General features: G+C 39.8%; 1 protein-coding gene across 2 annotated transcripts; it reads right to left on the reverse strand.

The window, feature by feature from the left end:
- Positions 1-5,730: 5,730 nt before the first annotated feature.
- dhrs13b.1 (dehydrogenase/reductase (SDR family) member 13b.1) lies at positions 5,731-15,847 on the reverse strand. 2 transcript variants are annotated; one of them, XM_026296703.1, is made up of 5 exons: positions 15,518-15,847; positions 14,051-14,169; positions 8,595-8,718; positions 7,215-7,541; positions 5,731-6,984 (listed from the first exon to the last, which is right to left on the reverse strand). In XM_026296703.1, the coding sequence occupies exons 1-5, from the start codon at positions 15,648-15,650 to the stop codon at positions 6,686-6,688; spliced, it is 1,002 nt and encodes a 333-aa protein (XP_026152488.1). In that variant the 5' UTR covers positions 15,651-15,847; the 3' UTR covers positions 5,731-6,685. The 2 variants fall into 2 exon arrangements, with proteins under 2 accessions (XP_026152488.1, XP_026152499.1); XM_026296714.1 differs by lacking the exon at positions 15,518-15,847 and adding an exon at positions 14,726-14,779.
- Positions 15,848-16,318: the final 471 nt, after the last annotated feature.

A 16,318-nucleotide genomic window follows, 5' to 3' on the forward strand; every position in this document is an offset into this window, starting at 1 on the left:
CACGCATCATTGGGCCTTTTGTACATTTTTGATTACAGCTCCTGCTTTTCTACAACATTTCGCACAATGTGGCTGCAAAGTACACATTTAATTTCCATACATTACCCCACAGTTGCCATGTTGGCATATCTGTATATTGTCTGGAAATTTGGGGGTTGTAGTTATGTTCTCCAGTGTGTTTTAAAAGCAGTGGGCAGCATGGTGGCTTAGTGGTTAGCACTGTTTACTCTGGTTTCCTCCCACAGTCCAAAAAACTGTTACGGTGATTGGTAACTCTAAATTCTCCATAGGAGTGAGTGTGAGTGTGTGAGGTTGTTTGTCTCTATGTGGCCCTGTGATGGACTGGTGACCTGTCCAGGGTGTACCCCTGCCTTTCACCCAAAGAGAGCTGTGATAGGCTCCAGCAGATCCCTGTGACCCTAATTAGTAATAAGCAGGTATAGATAATGGATGGATGGATGTCCAAGTTTTCCTGTCAGTCTGAACTTAACACTAGTGAATATGCATAATACAGATTGGTGATGCAGTTTCCTGGGTAAGCAAATTCACTTCCTGTTGCTGGTGTGTTATGCTGTGTGTTCTGGACAGCTTGTTTACAGATTAGCTCTACTCTAACACACCTAAAAACTAAATAGATTCAATGTACAACTACTTAGTGAAGGCACGTGAAGCCTCCTAGAGCTCTGAGGCTTCCCTTCTAATTTCCTTTCTTTCATGCCACAGACTTTTTTTCAGTAGTTGGGTCAGAGGAAAATACTGTAACCTTAAAAGTACAGTAGCCAGATCTAGGCTGTCTGACGCATAATGACATGTTACACCAAGGTATGCATCCATGTTTATATGGAAAACAGAATGCTGCAGCCAGAGTCCTGACAGGAACTAGCAAGAGAGATCATGTTTTTCCTATATTAGCTTCTCCTCATTGGCTCCCTGTAAAATCCAGAATAAAATTTTAAAACCCCATGTACAAATCACTTAATGATCAAGCTCCTTCATACCTTAGAGACCTCACAGTACCACATCAGCCCAATGGAGCACTTTGCTCTCAGAGTGCAGGTCTACTTGTGGTTCCCAGAGTTTCCAAAAGTAGAATGGAAGGCTTCAACTATCAAGCTCCTTTTTTGTGGAACCAGCTCCCCGTCTGGATTCAGGAAGCAGACACCCTCTATACTTTTAAGGCTAAACTTAAACCCTTCCTTTTTGACAAAGCTTATAGTTAAGGCTGGCTTCAGATGACCCTGAACCATTCCTTAATTATGCTGCTACAGGCCAATACTGCCTGAGGACTATCCTTCGTGCACTGAATTCCCATCATCTAATATATAAAAGTGGTTCAAATTCCATTTAACCCAGGGCCTTACTGTGCCTCTGCCATTGCTGGTCCCAAACTCAGATGAAAAAGGAAGAAGGTTGCACATCATGCAAGCAACCTGTCCTTGTGAAAACCTTGCCATAGAATGAGTATCCCTTCAGCTGCTGCCACTGAGAGATTGACTTGGTGCACTCACAGGAGGCCACCAGCAGTGGAGGGTGCTTTTCACCTGATGTGATCCATAGAAGGGGAGGGACTCTGCTCCACTTCATTCAGCCCTTAAAATAAGTACTTTGTTGAGGCTTACCATTCAGAAGCAGTTGCATCTTTAAGTAAGTCTATGGGGAGTCTCTACCAGCTTTGCACACTTAGATTTGGGGAACTTATCCCATTCTTGCTGGCAACCCCTCTAAAACTCATGGGAAGCATCTGAAAACTGCAGGTCTCTCCACTGATGTCCTATAGAGTTGCAGTCTGGGCTTTAGCTGGATCCCTCAAAGACAATCAGAGATTTGTCCTGCAGTAAGTCTAGTGTTGTCTTGGCTGTACGCTTTCAGCCATTGTTGTACTGAAAGACTGCTTCAGTTTCAGGTCACATGAACTCAAGGGCAAGTTTTCTTCAAGGACCTTTCTGTATTTGGCTGCATTCATTCTTCCCATCATTCTGCTGAAACACATCCATAACATGCCCTAGGGATGGCATTAACCAGGTGATGAGAAGTGCATGGTGTATGCCATGGATTTATAAATAAAACTGTACAACTTTAGCTTTAATAAATTTACAAAACATTCAAAAAAAGTTTTCACTTAATCATTACAGATTATTAAGTTCAGACTGAGTATTATTTATTCAATTTAAAATTTACAACTCAAACTGTGCAAACTGTGAAGGTGTCTTAAAACTTTCTGAACTCTTTTCTACACTGTATCATAATAGGCTGGTGCTTAACATGAAGCTACTGTTTGTGCAATTCCACCATGTTCTCACTGCAAGCATTGCAAAATGCTATGGAGAGTCATCATGGATAAAACCATTTCCTGTTTTTTCCCCATTTAGTCTGGGGTGAGATAGGTTGCATCCTCATTATCATCTCATCATCAAAGCTGACACTCAAGGAGGATTCAAGTTTACCACAGTTGTTTTTTTAGCATGCAGCAGATGGGGGTGAAGTAAGCGGAGTGATACAAATCATTTATAGGACTGTGTTCCTCCCCCTGCAACACTAAGGTTAAAGGAGAAGCCTGTGCAGCAGAATGTCCTACTGAGTAATTACAAGAGCACCTCTCTTAACACACACAACTGACCTGGCTTGCATGCCTACCCATGTTAATAATCAGTGCTCATAATGAACACAATCCATAGGCCTGCTGGGTTAAGGTCCTCAACAACCTTGCTCTAAGCAACAACCACCAAGCAACAGCAAAAAGAGGCACTTTGGTTTCTGTTGTTAGACCTGTGTTACACTATTGCCCCCCTGTGGACAAACTGGGCATTGGCCATTTGAAATGCATTGAGAATTTTGTTACGAGTCTTTTCAGAGGGTAATGTGCATGAATTAAATTTAGGTGAAGTAAAGTTAAATTTTTCCTACATGTCCTTTTATGTAAAATACAATTCAATGGAAGTTTGAGTTTGTTAAAATAAGTAAGAAAATCAAAATACATTAGGAACACAGTAGCAACTGCTATGCAGATGTTTAAGAAAACCCTGTATTCAATAGAGAATCTGAAATAAACAGACTTAAGACTTCTATGGTATTTTATTATCTTTGTACATACATTTAATTGAGAAGCAGTAAGCGCTGTATGGAATCCTTTACTAGCAAATAATATGTAAATTACTCCAAATTGTGACTTATAGATCTATAACATTTATACAGAACATTCTCACCGCAGCAGAAAATGTCATATGTCAATAAGGCATAACAAATGTACTGTCCAGGTTAATGGGTGTTTGCCCATTTGCTGGATTATAAGTCACTATATTACTTAAGAAATACATCTTTCATACACAGTGTAACAACTAGCTATTATAAGTACAATATTTATGGAATGCTACAGAAATAATGTTTAAAGTTTCGTTTTATATGTTTAGCATCTGATGAACTTTCCCCCTAAAAATTTAAATCCTTCAGTTACTTCTGACCATCTTTTTTGTCATTTTGTGTTAAATAACTTTGATGGGCAATAAAAGCAGAAATAAGAAACAGACATTGCCGACTATCCACCTACTCGTCTCTACAGAAACTTTAAAAGAAAAGTACAGGGTTTGTTGTTCACAAACTTGCACCTTATTGCACTAAAGATCAAATCCTATTTATTTATTTCCAACAATCAGCCTCACCTATAACAAGATCTTACCCCTTCCTTACAGAAAATATCTTTCTTTCTCTCTTATGTCGTTAACTAGTGACAACTACTTTCAATACCCTTGCATTTTGTCTTTGAATGCATTTAAATTTTTACCTGCTGCAATTAAAAGTCAATTTCCATATACAATACTCTGATTGCTGCTGAGTCGTTCTAATTACGTTGGACAGTCTGGTGCATATATCATTCATTTATTCAAAGGACACTCGAAGTGGCCTGGAGAAGGTGGGGATTGACGCAGCAACCAATATGGCTAAGAGATGACTTGGCTTACCTCCTCGGCAAGTCACTGCTCAAGTGATAAGGTGGATGAGCTGTAATTGGGTCATTTTGGAGATGTAACAAATGTGACTGTGGGCATCACAGGCAGAACGCTAAGTATCAGTAATGAAGCAGTTTTGACAACTTGCGGCCACTAGATGCTGCTGTATATCACAATGTCAAACCAAGGGGTTAATTGGAGAAACAAGAGTCTCTTTTTGGACTCCACTACATATTGTATAAATGTAAATTTTAGTCAGAAGATAACTGTCTCAGAGGACAAACTGCAGGAGAGAGAGTACAAACTTAGTGATGTTCAGTGGTGGCATAAAGGTGAGGTGGGAGGAGAAGAGAGGAGATGAGATGAGACGAGAGGAGACAAGACAGGAGCTTGGTGCATTATTGGGAAGTCCACTGGCAGTCTAGGCCCATAGCAGCATAAGTAAGGGATTGTTCAGGGTTATCTGAGCCAGCCCTAACTATAAGCTTTATCAAAAAGGAAAGTTTTTGGTCTAGCCTTAAAAGTATAGAGTGTCTGCCTCCTGAACCCAGACTAGGAGCCGAGGTGGCAGGTCCCAAAGGGTGAGCGGCAAGGGAACAGTGCATGGTCTGGGGACCTGGCCCGATAATGTCCTAGGAGGCAGAATGGGCGGAAAGGGCAGCGCCTCAGGTAGTTGAGAGTCCAGGGTTGCTCTGGAGGGCGGCCACTCCGCTGCGCAGGAATCCGGGCCCGCTCTGAAGGACAACCCTTTAGGTGCATAGGAAACCGGGACCGCGCACAGGGATCTGGGGCCAGCATCAAGGCTGCAGGAGTAGAGACTTGGGGGCTCAGGCTGAGGACCGAGTGGCTCAGGCTGAGGGACTGGAGGCTCAGCATCCATTCACCCTCTTCTCCGGCAGCCACTCCGGCAGAGGGTGCCGAAGAGGTGGCAGGAGGGGCAATAGAGGGAGAGGAGGCAGAGGGACACCTCCTCAGCCTGCCATCACTCCTCAGCAGTGATAGTGAAAAACTCTGCACGCTGACATAGCTCTTCTAGAGACACCTGCTTGCAGAAGGAGTATGCTGCCCAGGACGTAAGAGCTATGCCACTGTGCTAAAGTTGCCCTTTAGCTGGAATAGTGCTCTTTAATGCAAAAGCTGAAGAAAAGGAAGGGCCACAAATATGCGTCAATTACAGACGCAAATGTGGATGGTAGTGAGGCCCACCCCCCATGCAGGCATAAACAATTTTTCAGTGTGCTACCACAAGGATGGGATAGGACACATAGTGATAGCCCAGAGGGCTGTACACCAGTGTGGTTGATTACGTTAACTATTTAGTACTTATTACTTTCACTGCAAGACTAATTGAATTTCCCTTCAGGGATTTTAGTGTTCTTGTACAGTGTGTTTAACCTCTTGACTAAACACCAAGTTAACCAGAGTTAATGAAGACAGGCCTATAGGTAGGTTGACCCTTTACTGTTCACTGTTCCACATTGACAGCATGGTGGAAATTTCAAACAAGACCAATACATAATATATTCAGTATCTGTCATATCTCCTGTAACATCACATCTAAATTGCAACTAATAATACATTCCCATAAACATTCCTGTTCTAAGCTGTTCCAAGCCAACTGATTAACACAAAACTTGTACATACTTCTAAATAAATCTTTTTAATCATTTTTCTTTGATTCTTTTACACAATCACCAATAATATATTATCTTTACCCTGACAGAAAAAAATAACTCATGGAATTGATTCTACGATATTCCTTAGTAGATGGAAATGGATTCAAATGCTGCATGCATGAGCCTTGCTTCTCCATTTATTTTTTTTAATGAACAGGAAGTGCTGTGATAGGACTTCGTAAAACAGGAAGTGATGTAATTACATAGCTAAAGCAAATCAAACAATGGATTTACATAACATCTTTTTTGTTATTCCTTTTAGCATTGTTAAATTAACGTTTTGGCAAGATAAATCAATAAAGAAGCATTTAAGGTATTAGTTTAACAAAAGCAAATGCCTTAGCGGCAACACAGGAATTGAAAGTAAAAGCCCTCATGCTTTTCTGAAAAACAGGAAATCATGTTATAGAGAAAAACTAAAGATATGTAGCACACAATGAACCTCTGAAAGATGCAGTTATTTGTTCCCTATTCTGTCAGTACCTACATTGTACTAACAAACATTGTTAGAATGTTAGTTGTTCAATGTTCCAGATGTCTTTTTATAGAAACCAATGTAATCAATACAAGTAGGTTCATACATAGTTATTACCTCAGCAGACACAGGAACACAGGAGAGTCTGGCCCAATCAGCCATTTCATAATTTCATGTGGCATGTGAACTTATAACTTTGAGCTGTAACTGAAGCTGTATAACTAGCCAACGTGTCTAATCTTAAGCTTTTGTTTTGCAACTTGGATTAACATACTGTGTGCACTTTTACTCAATTCTTAATCATGCTAAAATTGAATAACAGTTGGTTATAGTAATCACGTTTGACAAAATGTTCCCACTTAATCACAAATGCAATTATATTTTATCTTAACTGTAACTTCAAAAAATAATAGGCATTGTTATAAAGATATGTAGATAATAGAAACTGTATAACACCACACTAAGCATGTTCTGTCATCATTAAAAAGATCCACTAGACTAGAGAATACATGTATGAGACCATAAGATACCAGCCTTTAAAAAACAAAACAAAAAAAAAAACAAAAACTGAGAACTCTTGTACAAATTGTTCATATAAATTTTGGAGCTTCTGGGTTGGAATTCACACTGTTATATAAACTGCTTAATCTCTCACTCACTTCCCACAGTTTCTTTGCCAGGGCATCATCTCGTCCCTTGTCCCCCACTTCTTGCAGTGCACAGTCAGAGAAGTAACGTCCACTGAAAGACTCAATACCCTCCTGCAGGGCACAGTATAAGGTGGTCTGTGATCCCCCCTCAGAGTCCTTGAAGAAGGCCTTGGCAAAGGGCTTCATGAGGAGCTGCACCCATAGGCTCATACTGCGACCCAGCTCTGTAGAGACAACTCCTGGGAAGAATAGCGATGACCCAAGCACATATGAAGCCTAGCTGAAGCACTCCATGTTCACTGAAAAATACAGCTTGGCATACAGGTAGTTTGTTCTTCCAGTTGCAAGACCTGCACTCATATACTCTTCTGGCATAATGTAATATTGTAGTAGCTATACCTGCTGATTCAATTTAGCATGCATTAAGAAACAATAGGCTATACACTTTGACCAAACATTAGGTACTGACCTGGATGGAGACTGTAGCAGGTAACATTGGTGCCATCCAGCCTGTTGGCAAGCTCCCTGGTGAACAGCACATTGCACAACTTGCTGTTGCAGTAGGCTTGAAGGTTGTGCCAGGGAGACTGATCCAACACCCGATCTTTTTTTGAAGCCAGCAGAGAGAAATTGATGTTTCCAAAGCGTTGAAAAAATGAAGCAACGTTGACTATACGACTGGGACTGCACTGCTTCAGTCGCTCCAGGAGAAGGTTGGTGAGGAGGAAGTGACCCAGGTGGTTTACCCCAAATGCCATGTCAAAGCCATCATCAGTATGTCCTGGACCGAACACACCTAATAAACAGTCACTTTATTATTGGGATTGTTGTGCAACAAGGAATCCCAAGTTATGTTCCTCTGTTTTTATTATTTAGCTGTTTTTTTTAACTTGTTCTACTATTCAACGTAGAAACATTTAAGTAACATTTTCAACTCGATAAAGAGATGGTTGCTTCTAATTTTAATCAGCAATATCTTTAATATTTTCTGAAATATTAAAGGTTTTGTCAAAAGGTTTTCACTATAGAAATGAATAGATGGAATGTTAGAGGGGGGTGCAAAAAAAAGTTTGGGAACCACTGAGATAGAGTGCCAGAAGATGTTAAATTTGTCTCAAACTTTTCTCTATAACTCACCCTCACTGCCACAATTTTCACTCCATACACTATTTTATCAGATGCTGTAGATGAATTTGTCTAAACTTTGAAAATGTACCCACCAAAACCACTAAACTGTTTACATCCAGAGCCTTAATTGGACAGAAGTACCATCCAACTCTACTCACTCACTCCCATGATAAGAGAGAAGGATTTTGATCTGGTGAAACAGATATTAGAGCTTCTATAAATGACCCCAAAGCCCACATTTTGACACCACAGATGACACCATATGTCACATCACGTGTTAATATACTAATGTTAAACCTCTGCTACATGCTGTATTTCAGACAGGTGTCAAGTTAGCAAAACATACACACGGACAAACATACACAGGCACACACACACACACATAAGGATACAGACGTACAGACACGCACACACAGACACACATATGGACAAACAGACAGACACAGATGTACACAAACACACACACACACACATACAGTACACAGTTACACATGTACTAGCTAGCAACAGTGTAGCTCAAGCTTTTTTTCTGCAGCGAAGAATCCCAATGTGATTTCTTCAGAAACTGTATTTCCTAGTTTTACTGTAATGCACTAGTGAAAATAGAAATGTGAAATAGTTATTATGCTTGGTTTTTATGTTAAAAAATAATAAACTGAACCAAATATGCACAAATAATAAGAATATTCCATCACACTTCATTTCATTTCAACATTCTCACCTGCATTATTTATGAGAATGTCCAATCTGGGTTCAGTCTGCAGGAAGGTTTCAGCAAAACTGCGGACAGACTTTAGACTCGCCAGGTCCAAATGCATGAAGACCACCTGATTGTTCCCACTTTCCTGATAATAATAATAATAATAACGCTGGGTAAGTCTAGCTGTAACACAAGTCTAGCATAACTGAACAATACTTGCTCTGTTTTTTCTGCATTTAAAAATACACTTAAAAAAGCCATTTTCTAAACCAGTCAGCAGCCTTTTTAATTCATAATTCTAATTAAGATAAAACAATCCTGCTGGCTTTGAAATTATGGATTTGTTGGTCCAAAGGCAGATTTCTTATAGTTGCACTTCAAATAGAGACAAAACGAGCAGTCAAAACCATAATGAGCATTGGTTTGATTAGCTAAGTGGTGATCATGTCAGGTAGGTGATGTTGGAAACACGACTATATACAGTGCCTCTTAACTTATTGCACCATTTTGTGTTTGAAATTGACAAAATTGCCATTTTCGCCAAGGCAGCATGGTGCTTTGGTAGTTAGCACTGCTGCCTCACAGTAAGGTTACTGGTTCAGGGGCCTTTCTGTGTAAAGTTTGCATGTTTGCATGCTTGTGTGGGTTTTCTCCGGCAAGGCAAGTTTATTTGTATAGGACAATTCATACAGTAATTCAATGTGCTTTACAGAAATGAAAGACATAGGCAAGAATTAAAGTAAAATAATAGAATTCAAATATAGATTATAAATAGAATTAAAAAATAACTTAAGTTAAAAGAGAATCAGTGCAGATAAAACACTTTCAATAGAGTAAAGATGCCACCTTTGTTCCAGCACAGCCTCCCTGTGTGAACTCAACAAAGACCACTGATGTGGAAAGGTTTTTAGCTTGGACTTAAACACTGTCAGAATTTAGGCTTGCCTAACATAATCAGGAACACTATTCCAGATTTAAGCTGCATAAAACTGAAATGCTGCTTCTCTCTATTTAGTCCTGACTCTGGGCACGGGCCTGATGTTGTCAGAGTCCAAGATGGGTGGACTCTATGTCAGAGATGTACTGTGGTGCTGAGCCACAAAGAAACTTAAACACAAGCAGTGCTGTTTTAAAGTCTATTCTCTGAGAGACAGGAAGCCAGTGCAGAGATCTGAGAACAGGAGTAATATGGTTGTACTTCCTGGTTCTAGTCAGGACCCGAGCAGCAGCGTCTGAATGTACTGCAGCTGTCTAACAGCTCTTTTTGAGAGCCCCATGAACAGGCCATTACAGTAATCTAAGCTGCTAGAGATAATACCAGGATGAGTCTTTCTAAGTCTTATTTAGACATGATGCCTATGATTCTGGCAATGTTTTTGAGATGATAAAATGCTGATGATTGATTTAATGTGGCTGTTAAATTCAAGTCTGAGTCCATGATTACCCCTAGATTTCTAACTTGATTTTTAGATTTTAGAGAAAGAGACTTGAAGTCACTTGTTGACAATTTCTCTTTGTTCCTGTGGTCCAAAGATGATTGCTTCAGTCTAGTCACTGTTTAGCTGGAGAAAGTTGGTTTGCTCCCACACAGTGATCTGTTCAATGCAGTGACACAGTGAATCGACTGGTCAGTATTTATAAATCTGAGTGTCATCTGTGTAATTATGGTAGGACACATTATTGCTTTGTATTAACTGGCCCAAAGGAAACATTTAAAAGGGGGACCCCACACGTCAAGGCCATTTGTTCTGTGACACAATTACCAATATCAACAAAAGTACTTCCTGTCTTCAAGGTAGGATTTAAACCATTTAAGGGCAGTGCCTGAGATCCTATAACCTCTGTAACAGAATTGAATGATACACTGTGTCAAAAGCAGCACTCAGATCCAACAGTACTAAGATAACGTCAGTGTTCAGGTGAATGTCATTTGTCACCTTGATGAGGGCAGTCTCAGTGGTGTGATGGGGCCTAAAACCTGACTGAAAATCATCAAAGTTGTTTAGCATGAGAAAGTCAGTAAGTTGTTGGTAAACAACTCTTTAGAGGACTTTACCTAAAAACGGCAGGTTTGATATGGGCCAATAGTTGTTCAGTACTGTGGCATCAAAACTGCTCTTCTTTAGGAGAGGCTTGATCGCAGCAGTTTTCAAAGCCCTTGGAAATGTTCCAGACTGTAATAGTCATTAACTAAATGAGTGAGTTGTAGTAACAAACTGCTTAGTACTGATTTTAGAAATCTAGTGGGTGAAACATTGAGGCAGCAGGTGGATGAACTCAGACTGGAGATCTATTCAACTGTTTTGTCACTGACAAGTGTAAAGTGTGTCAATTCTAACAAGCGTCTCCTGGACGGCTGCAGACTTGTTATCTGTCTTGTGCAGTTTAAGGCATGTTTGTCATTAGAAAATAATGCAAACTCATTGCATTTAGATGTGAAAATTATTTCTGATGGCAATGGAGACGGAGGGTTTGTTAGTCTATTCACTGTAGCAAATAGGATACAAGAGTTGTTACTGCTGCTGTTGAAAAATACATTTCTTTTTCTGCACAAAGCTTCACTGAATACACACACTTATTTGTAAATGTCATAATGAACTTGGAGCTCCGATTTACGCCATTTTCCTGATCACTTTATCCTTGACAGGAGCGATCGCATCCATAACATTTAGAACACTTGAAGTATATGAATTCTACAAATCTTCAACGTGACAAAATGAGGTATTTTGTCACGTTGAAGTTAAGTACTTTTTCAGATTCCAGAGCAAAAGTCTTTGTTTGTAACACACTGATTTCCTGAAGATATATCCGCCAGTTTTGGCACAATAAATTCCTTTCCCAGACATGTTGAAAAATAAATGATCCGTGGCTGTAGTCACTCAGTAGGCCTGATTAGTTGTTAAAAATAAAAATCCTTCATTAAAATCTCAAGTCTGGTTAAAAGAAAGTAAAAATAATGTTAAAAAGTGTATTATGAAACCAGTGACTAAAAATGAAAAGGAATAAAAGTAAATAAAACTGGCAGAAGCAGGAGCAAGCAGAAAAGTGTCTTGCCTCTTCAGAAGCAAGTAACTCTGGGCAAAACACATTTTATTCATTTATGTAGGATTCTTGCTAAAGGTGTGTGTGCCTAAAAGCCAAAAATGGCACACCCCAAACATTACTCAGATTTATAAAACTACCTAGACTGCCCTAGAATTCTGCGCATGTGAATCTGCATCATTTCCTGCCCTGTACAAGTCCATTTTGAACCATAGATAGTCAATACAAAGCACTTCATTAATGTTGATCTGCGTATTAATAAGCCTGACATGCAGTTGTTCTTTTGTTACGGTGACTCACAGTGACAGGTGCGAAAAGATCAAAGAAACATAATGTATCAGACAGTGAGAGACACACTTAAGGGAGATGGAAGCCCCAAAAAAACAACAGTATTTCACAGCCACAGCAGCAGGACCACTAATAAAAAGAAGCCGTGTGAGCGGCAACGTGTTGCTGCTGCTGTCAACAGTGTCTATTTGGACAGAGCAGACAGTGGCACAGCTTAAGAAAAAGTGGGCCAATCTAAAGGTAGACTAAACCTTTCTACTGCTTTCTTACTATGTTGTTGTTGTGTCAGAAATTGATTAAGGTCCATGATAGTTAAATGTGACTGGCCTGGGTTTTCTCTGCATACAGCTGATTCTGTCAGGAGATGATTACCGAAGTGATTATAGGCAACATTTGTGTTTTACTCAGACATGTCTGTGCAGGTGTGTAAGCTCCTGTCACGTCACTCAGTAGCACAAAGCAAACAAGCCAGCAGCCCAGAGACGAGCGGAAAAATATATAAGAGGAGGAGGACGTGTGGCTATATTTTATGGCAGATAATGAAACAACAACAAGCTGTACAATTTGTAAAAAGGCTGTAAGACACAGTGGAAATGCAACAAATGTATACAAGCATATGAAAAATTAGGGGTGTGCAATTAATCGAATTTTGACTTTGATTTCGATTTCGGGTCTGAACGATCACAAAAACTATGTAATCAAGTAAAAATGATTATTTCATTTTTCAAGTTATTTTGGCCTGCGTTCATAATCACGCGCATGCGCACTTTCGCCCCTCCATAAGCCCGAACTCTCTCAGCCTATACTGTCAGTGAAACAAGTGTATGTGGTGTCTGGTGGCATTTTAAAAATCAGCGTGACTGAAGATGGCAGAAAGAGAGGAGCTACAGAAGTCTGTGGTCAACAAAAGAGGTAGAAGCAATTCTGTTGTTTGGGAACAGTTTGGATTGGAAGAAGCAGACGTGGATCAAAAACATATGTGCAAGATTTGCTACACGGTGGCGTCGACACCGCTATTTATACATTTGAATATATTTTATATTATTTGATTTAAGGAGAATTCATTGTTTTGATCAATAAATGCAACATATTTCCAAATACAATGAGTAATCGTGATTTTCAATAATGACCAAAATAATCTAAATAATAAATGATTTTTTTCCATAATTGAACAGCCAATTGAAAAATCATGCCAAAGAAAACAGTGAGAGAGGAGGAGAGAAATCCCCCACCCCCTGGTCCCGACAGACCCAGAAACCTGATCCAGAGGCAGAGGTCATTGGCAGAGCCCTTTTAGTCTGGCAGAGAGTATCCAGGTAGATAAAATTGGTGAAGGTAATATTTTAGTTATCTTCGGCATTAGTTAATATTAATTTTCAAAGTGCAATTGGTCATCTGCCAATTCAGAAAGTATAAATTATGCTAAGACCTTGATATAATACATTTATCCCATATAAATGTTATTTAAATGAATACATTTATAATTAGGACTGTAATAAGGACATTAGTTTAGTATCTTTAGTGGAGTTTAGTGGCTGTATTTACAGACTTTAACATTTGATGATTAATGCAGAGAGTTTAAGGAAAATACAGTTATTTTTGCTGAGTTCTGCAATAATGGTAGGTTGATGCTAGGCTGTATTTCATGCAGGCAGGCCCTCTCCTCCTCCTGTGCTCTCAATTTGAGTGTGATGTTACATAAACTCATTCTTGTAAAACCCTCACTACAATCATAGAAAACACTGCTGAATTTAATCTTCTTGATAATGTGGATCTATGTGGATGGAGTGAAATTAAATGTGTAAGGCATCAATACTTACAATCATTCTACTCACATAGAATTTTCTACAGTCTGACTTCTGTTACCACGTCACTATATGCGCCATCAATTCCCCTTGTCACCAGAATGTACATACACATAGCTCAGAGTTTTACATGCAGGTGTGCATGTTCTCTTGTCAAATTTGGTTTTTATTGATCATAAGCTGTGCATGGTAAGTGACACTTTCCACTTTCAGCCCCTGTTTTGTGTGTATGTAAGATTTATAAATGAGGCCCCAGGCCTCTGGTTGGTTTGCCAGGTAGAATGGGATAAAGACATGCTTTCACTTATATGTGGGAATTGAGTGGCCTTTTCTTGCACTTACTCTGCGGATGTCAAAAGCAGCAGCCTCAGCTTTCTTCTTGTTGCGGCAGGCTAAGATCACCCTGGCTTCTCTCTTGGCCAGATCCAAAGCTGTGGCCTTACCAATGCCAGTGTTGCTTCCTGTGCAGAAAAAGGATTGTCATACAGTGGTGTGAAAAAGTGTTGACCCCCTTCCTGATTTCTTGTTTTTTTGCATGTTTGTCACACTTTGTTTCAGATCATCAAACAAATTTAAATGTTAGTCAAAGATAACACAAGTAAACACATCATGCAGTTTTTAAATGAAGGGAAAACAAAATCCAAAACTACTTGGCCCTGTGTGAAAAAGTGTTTGCCCCCCCTGTTTATCACACCTGAGTTCAATTCCTCTAGCCACACCCTGGCCTGATTACTGCCACACTTGTTCGCAATCAAGAAATCACTTAAATAGGACCTGCCTGACAAAGTGAAGTAGACCAAAAGATCCTCAAAAGTTAGATCTCATGCTGAGATCCAAAGAAATTCAAAAACAAATGAGACAGAAAGTAACTGAGCTCTATCAGTCTGGAAAAGGTTATAAAGCCATTTCTAAAGCTTTGGGACTGCAGCGAACCACAGTGAGAGCCATTATCTACAAATGGCGAAAACATGGCACAGTGGAGAACCTTCCCAGGAGTGGACGGCCGACCAAAATTACCCCAAGAGCGCAGCGACGACTCATCCAAGAGGTCACAAAATCCCCACAACATCATCCAAAGAACTGCAGGCCTCACTTGCCTCAGTTAAGGTCACTGTTCATGACTCTACCATGAGAAAGAGACTGGGCAAAAATGGTCTGCATGGCAGAGTTCCAAGATGACACCCGCTGCTGAGCAAAAAGAACATTAAGGTTCATCTCAGTTTTGACAGAAAACATCTTGATGAGCCCCAAGACTTTTGGGAAAATACTCTTTTCACTTCAAATATCCACATTTGCACACAACTGTTTGTGTATCATAATTATTTTATTTTCAGAAGAATATACCCACATACAAATATAAAAACAACACCCATCTAAAAATGTGCTATGTAATGTATTCCATTTTGGTTTGTGATGCTTTTTAATGTTTTGATGGACAAAATTGGGCTCAGTTGGAGCAGGCATGTGCCTAAAGTAAACCTGGGCCTAGTTGTTCAAATGTTGCATTAGTAATTCAGGCAAACATGCTGCTATCAGGCTAAAACAATCCCTTTCATTCTCATCCAACCAATGTGATTGATTTGTTGAAATTCATGTTAAGTAATAGTATTATTTTTGAAATAAAGACAAAATGAATAAATAGTTGAAATGACAATCAGTATTATGATTGGCTGAGTGCAGATCCTGTCATTCTAATGGCTTAAGATGGGTATTGGGGCAACCAAATGTGCAGTACATTGAACACTAACAATGTACCAGCTGTCATCGATGTAGCCGCCCATCTCGTTCGCTGCTGCTGAGGCTCATTACCTGTAACAATGGCCGTCTTCCCCTTCAGCTTTACTGAACTTGTGCATTTTGTTCCTCTGAATACAAAGTAGTACACTGTCAAATAAAAAAAGACAACTGCTGCTACAACTAAGGTAGGTTGCAGCTCAGACATCGCTGAGCAATCCTGTCCCTGCTAGCGGTGCGATGAATGGCTTCTTCTGATCAAGACTTTTAAAATAAAAGCTTTGCGTACCAACCAAACATGTTTTACTATTCACTCAGCATAAATGTGAGGAAATGATTGTTAAAATACTTGCTAATAGCAAAATCCTTTTGAAAAAATGTGATAAGATGATAACATTTAAAATTGAAACTGGGTCTCACTAATATCAATTTTTTGCTCTGAAGGCCAAACCAACCCCGACATCTTAAGCAATATCCGGTTGTCTTCCTGAATACTGGAACAACAACCGTCGTCGTAAAAATCTTCCGGCAGTCGCCACATTGGGACGGGGATGCGAGGTCTCCTAGCATACACGTATGAAGGCAGGAGGTCTATCTACAATTACAATTATTAATATGAGATGGGCTTACAAACCAGCAGTTCTCTCTGGTTTGACCTGCACAGTTTCTCCTGGTAAATTGCAGCACCTTGGAGAAGCTGCTGCAGTTCTTCTGTAGATTCAGGCTGTCCCAGGGTTTCTGTCTCTTCATGTGATCCCAGACTGACTCCACATTGCCAAGATCAGGGCTCTGTGGGGGTCAGACCATCTGCTGTGGGACTCCTGGTTCTTCTTGTCTATGAAAATAGTTGTTCATGAACTAAATAAAGAATGAATA

This window comes from Mastacembelus armatus, chromosome 13, assembly GCF_900324485.2.
Source record: "Mastacembelus armatus chromosome 13, fMasArm1.2, whole genome shotgun sequence".
NCBI lineage: Eukaryota > Metazoa > Chordata > Actinopteri > Synbranchiformes > Mastacembelidae > Mastacembelus > Mastacembelus armatus.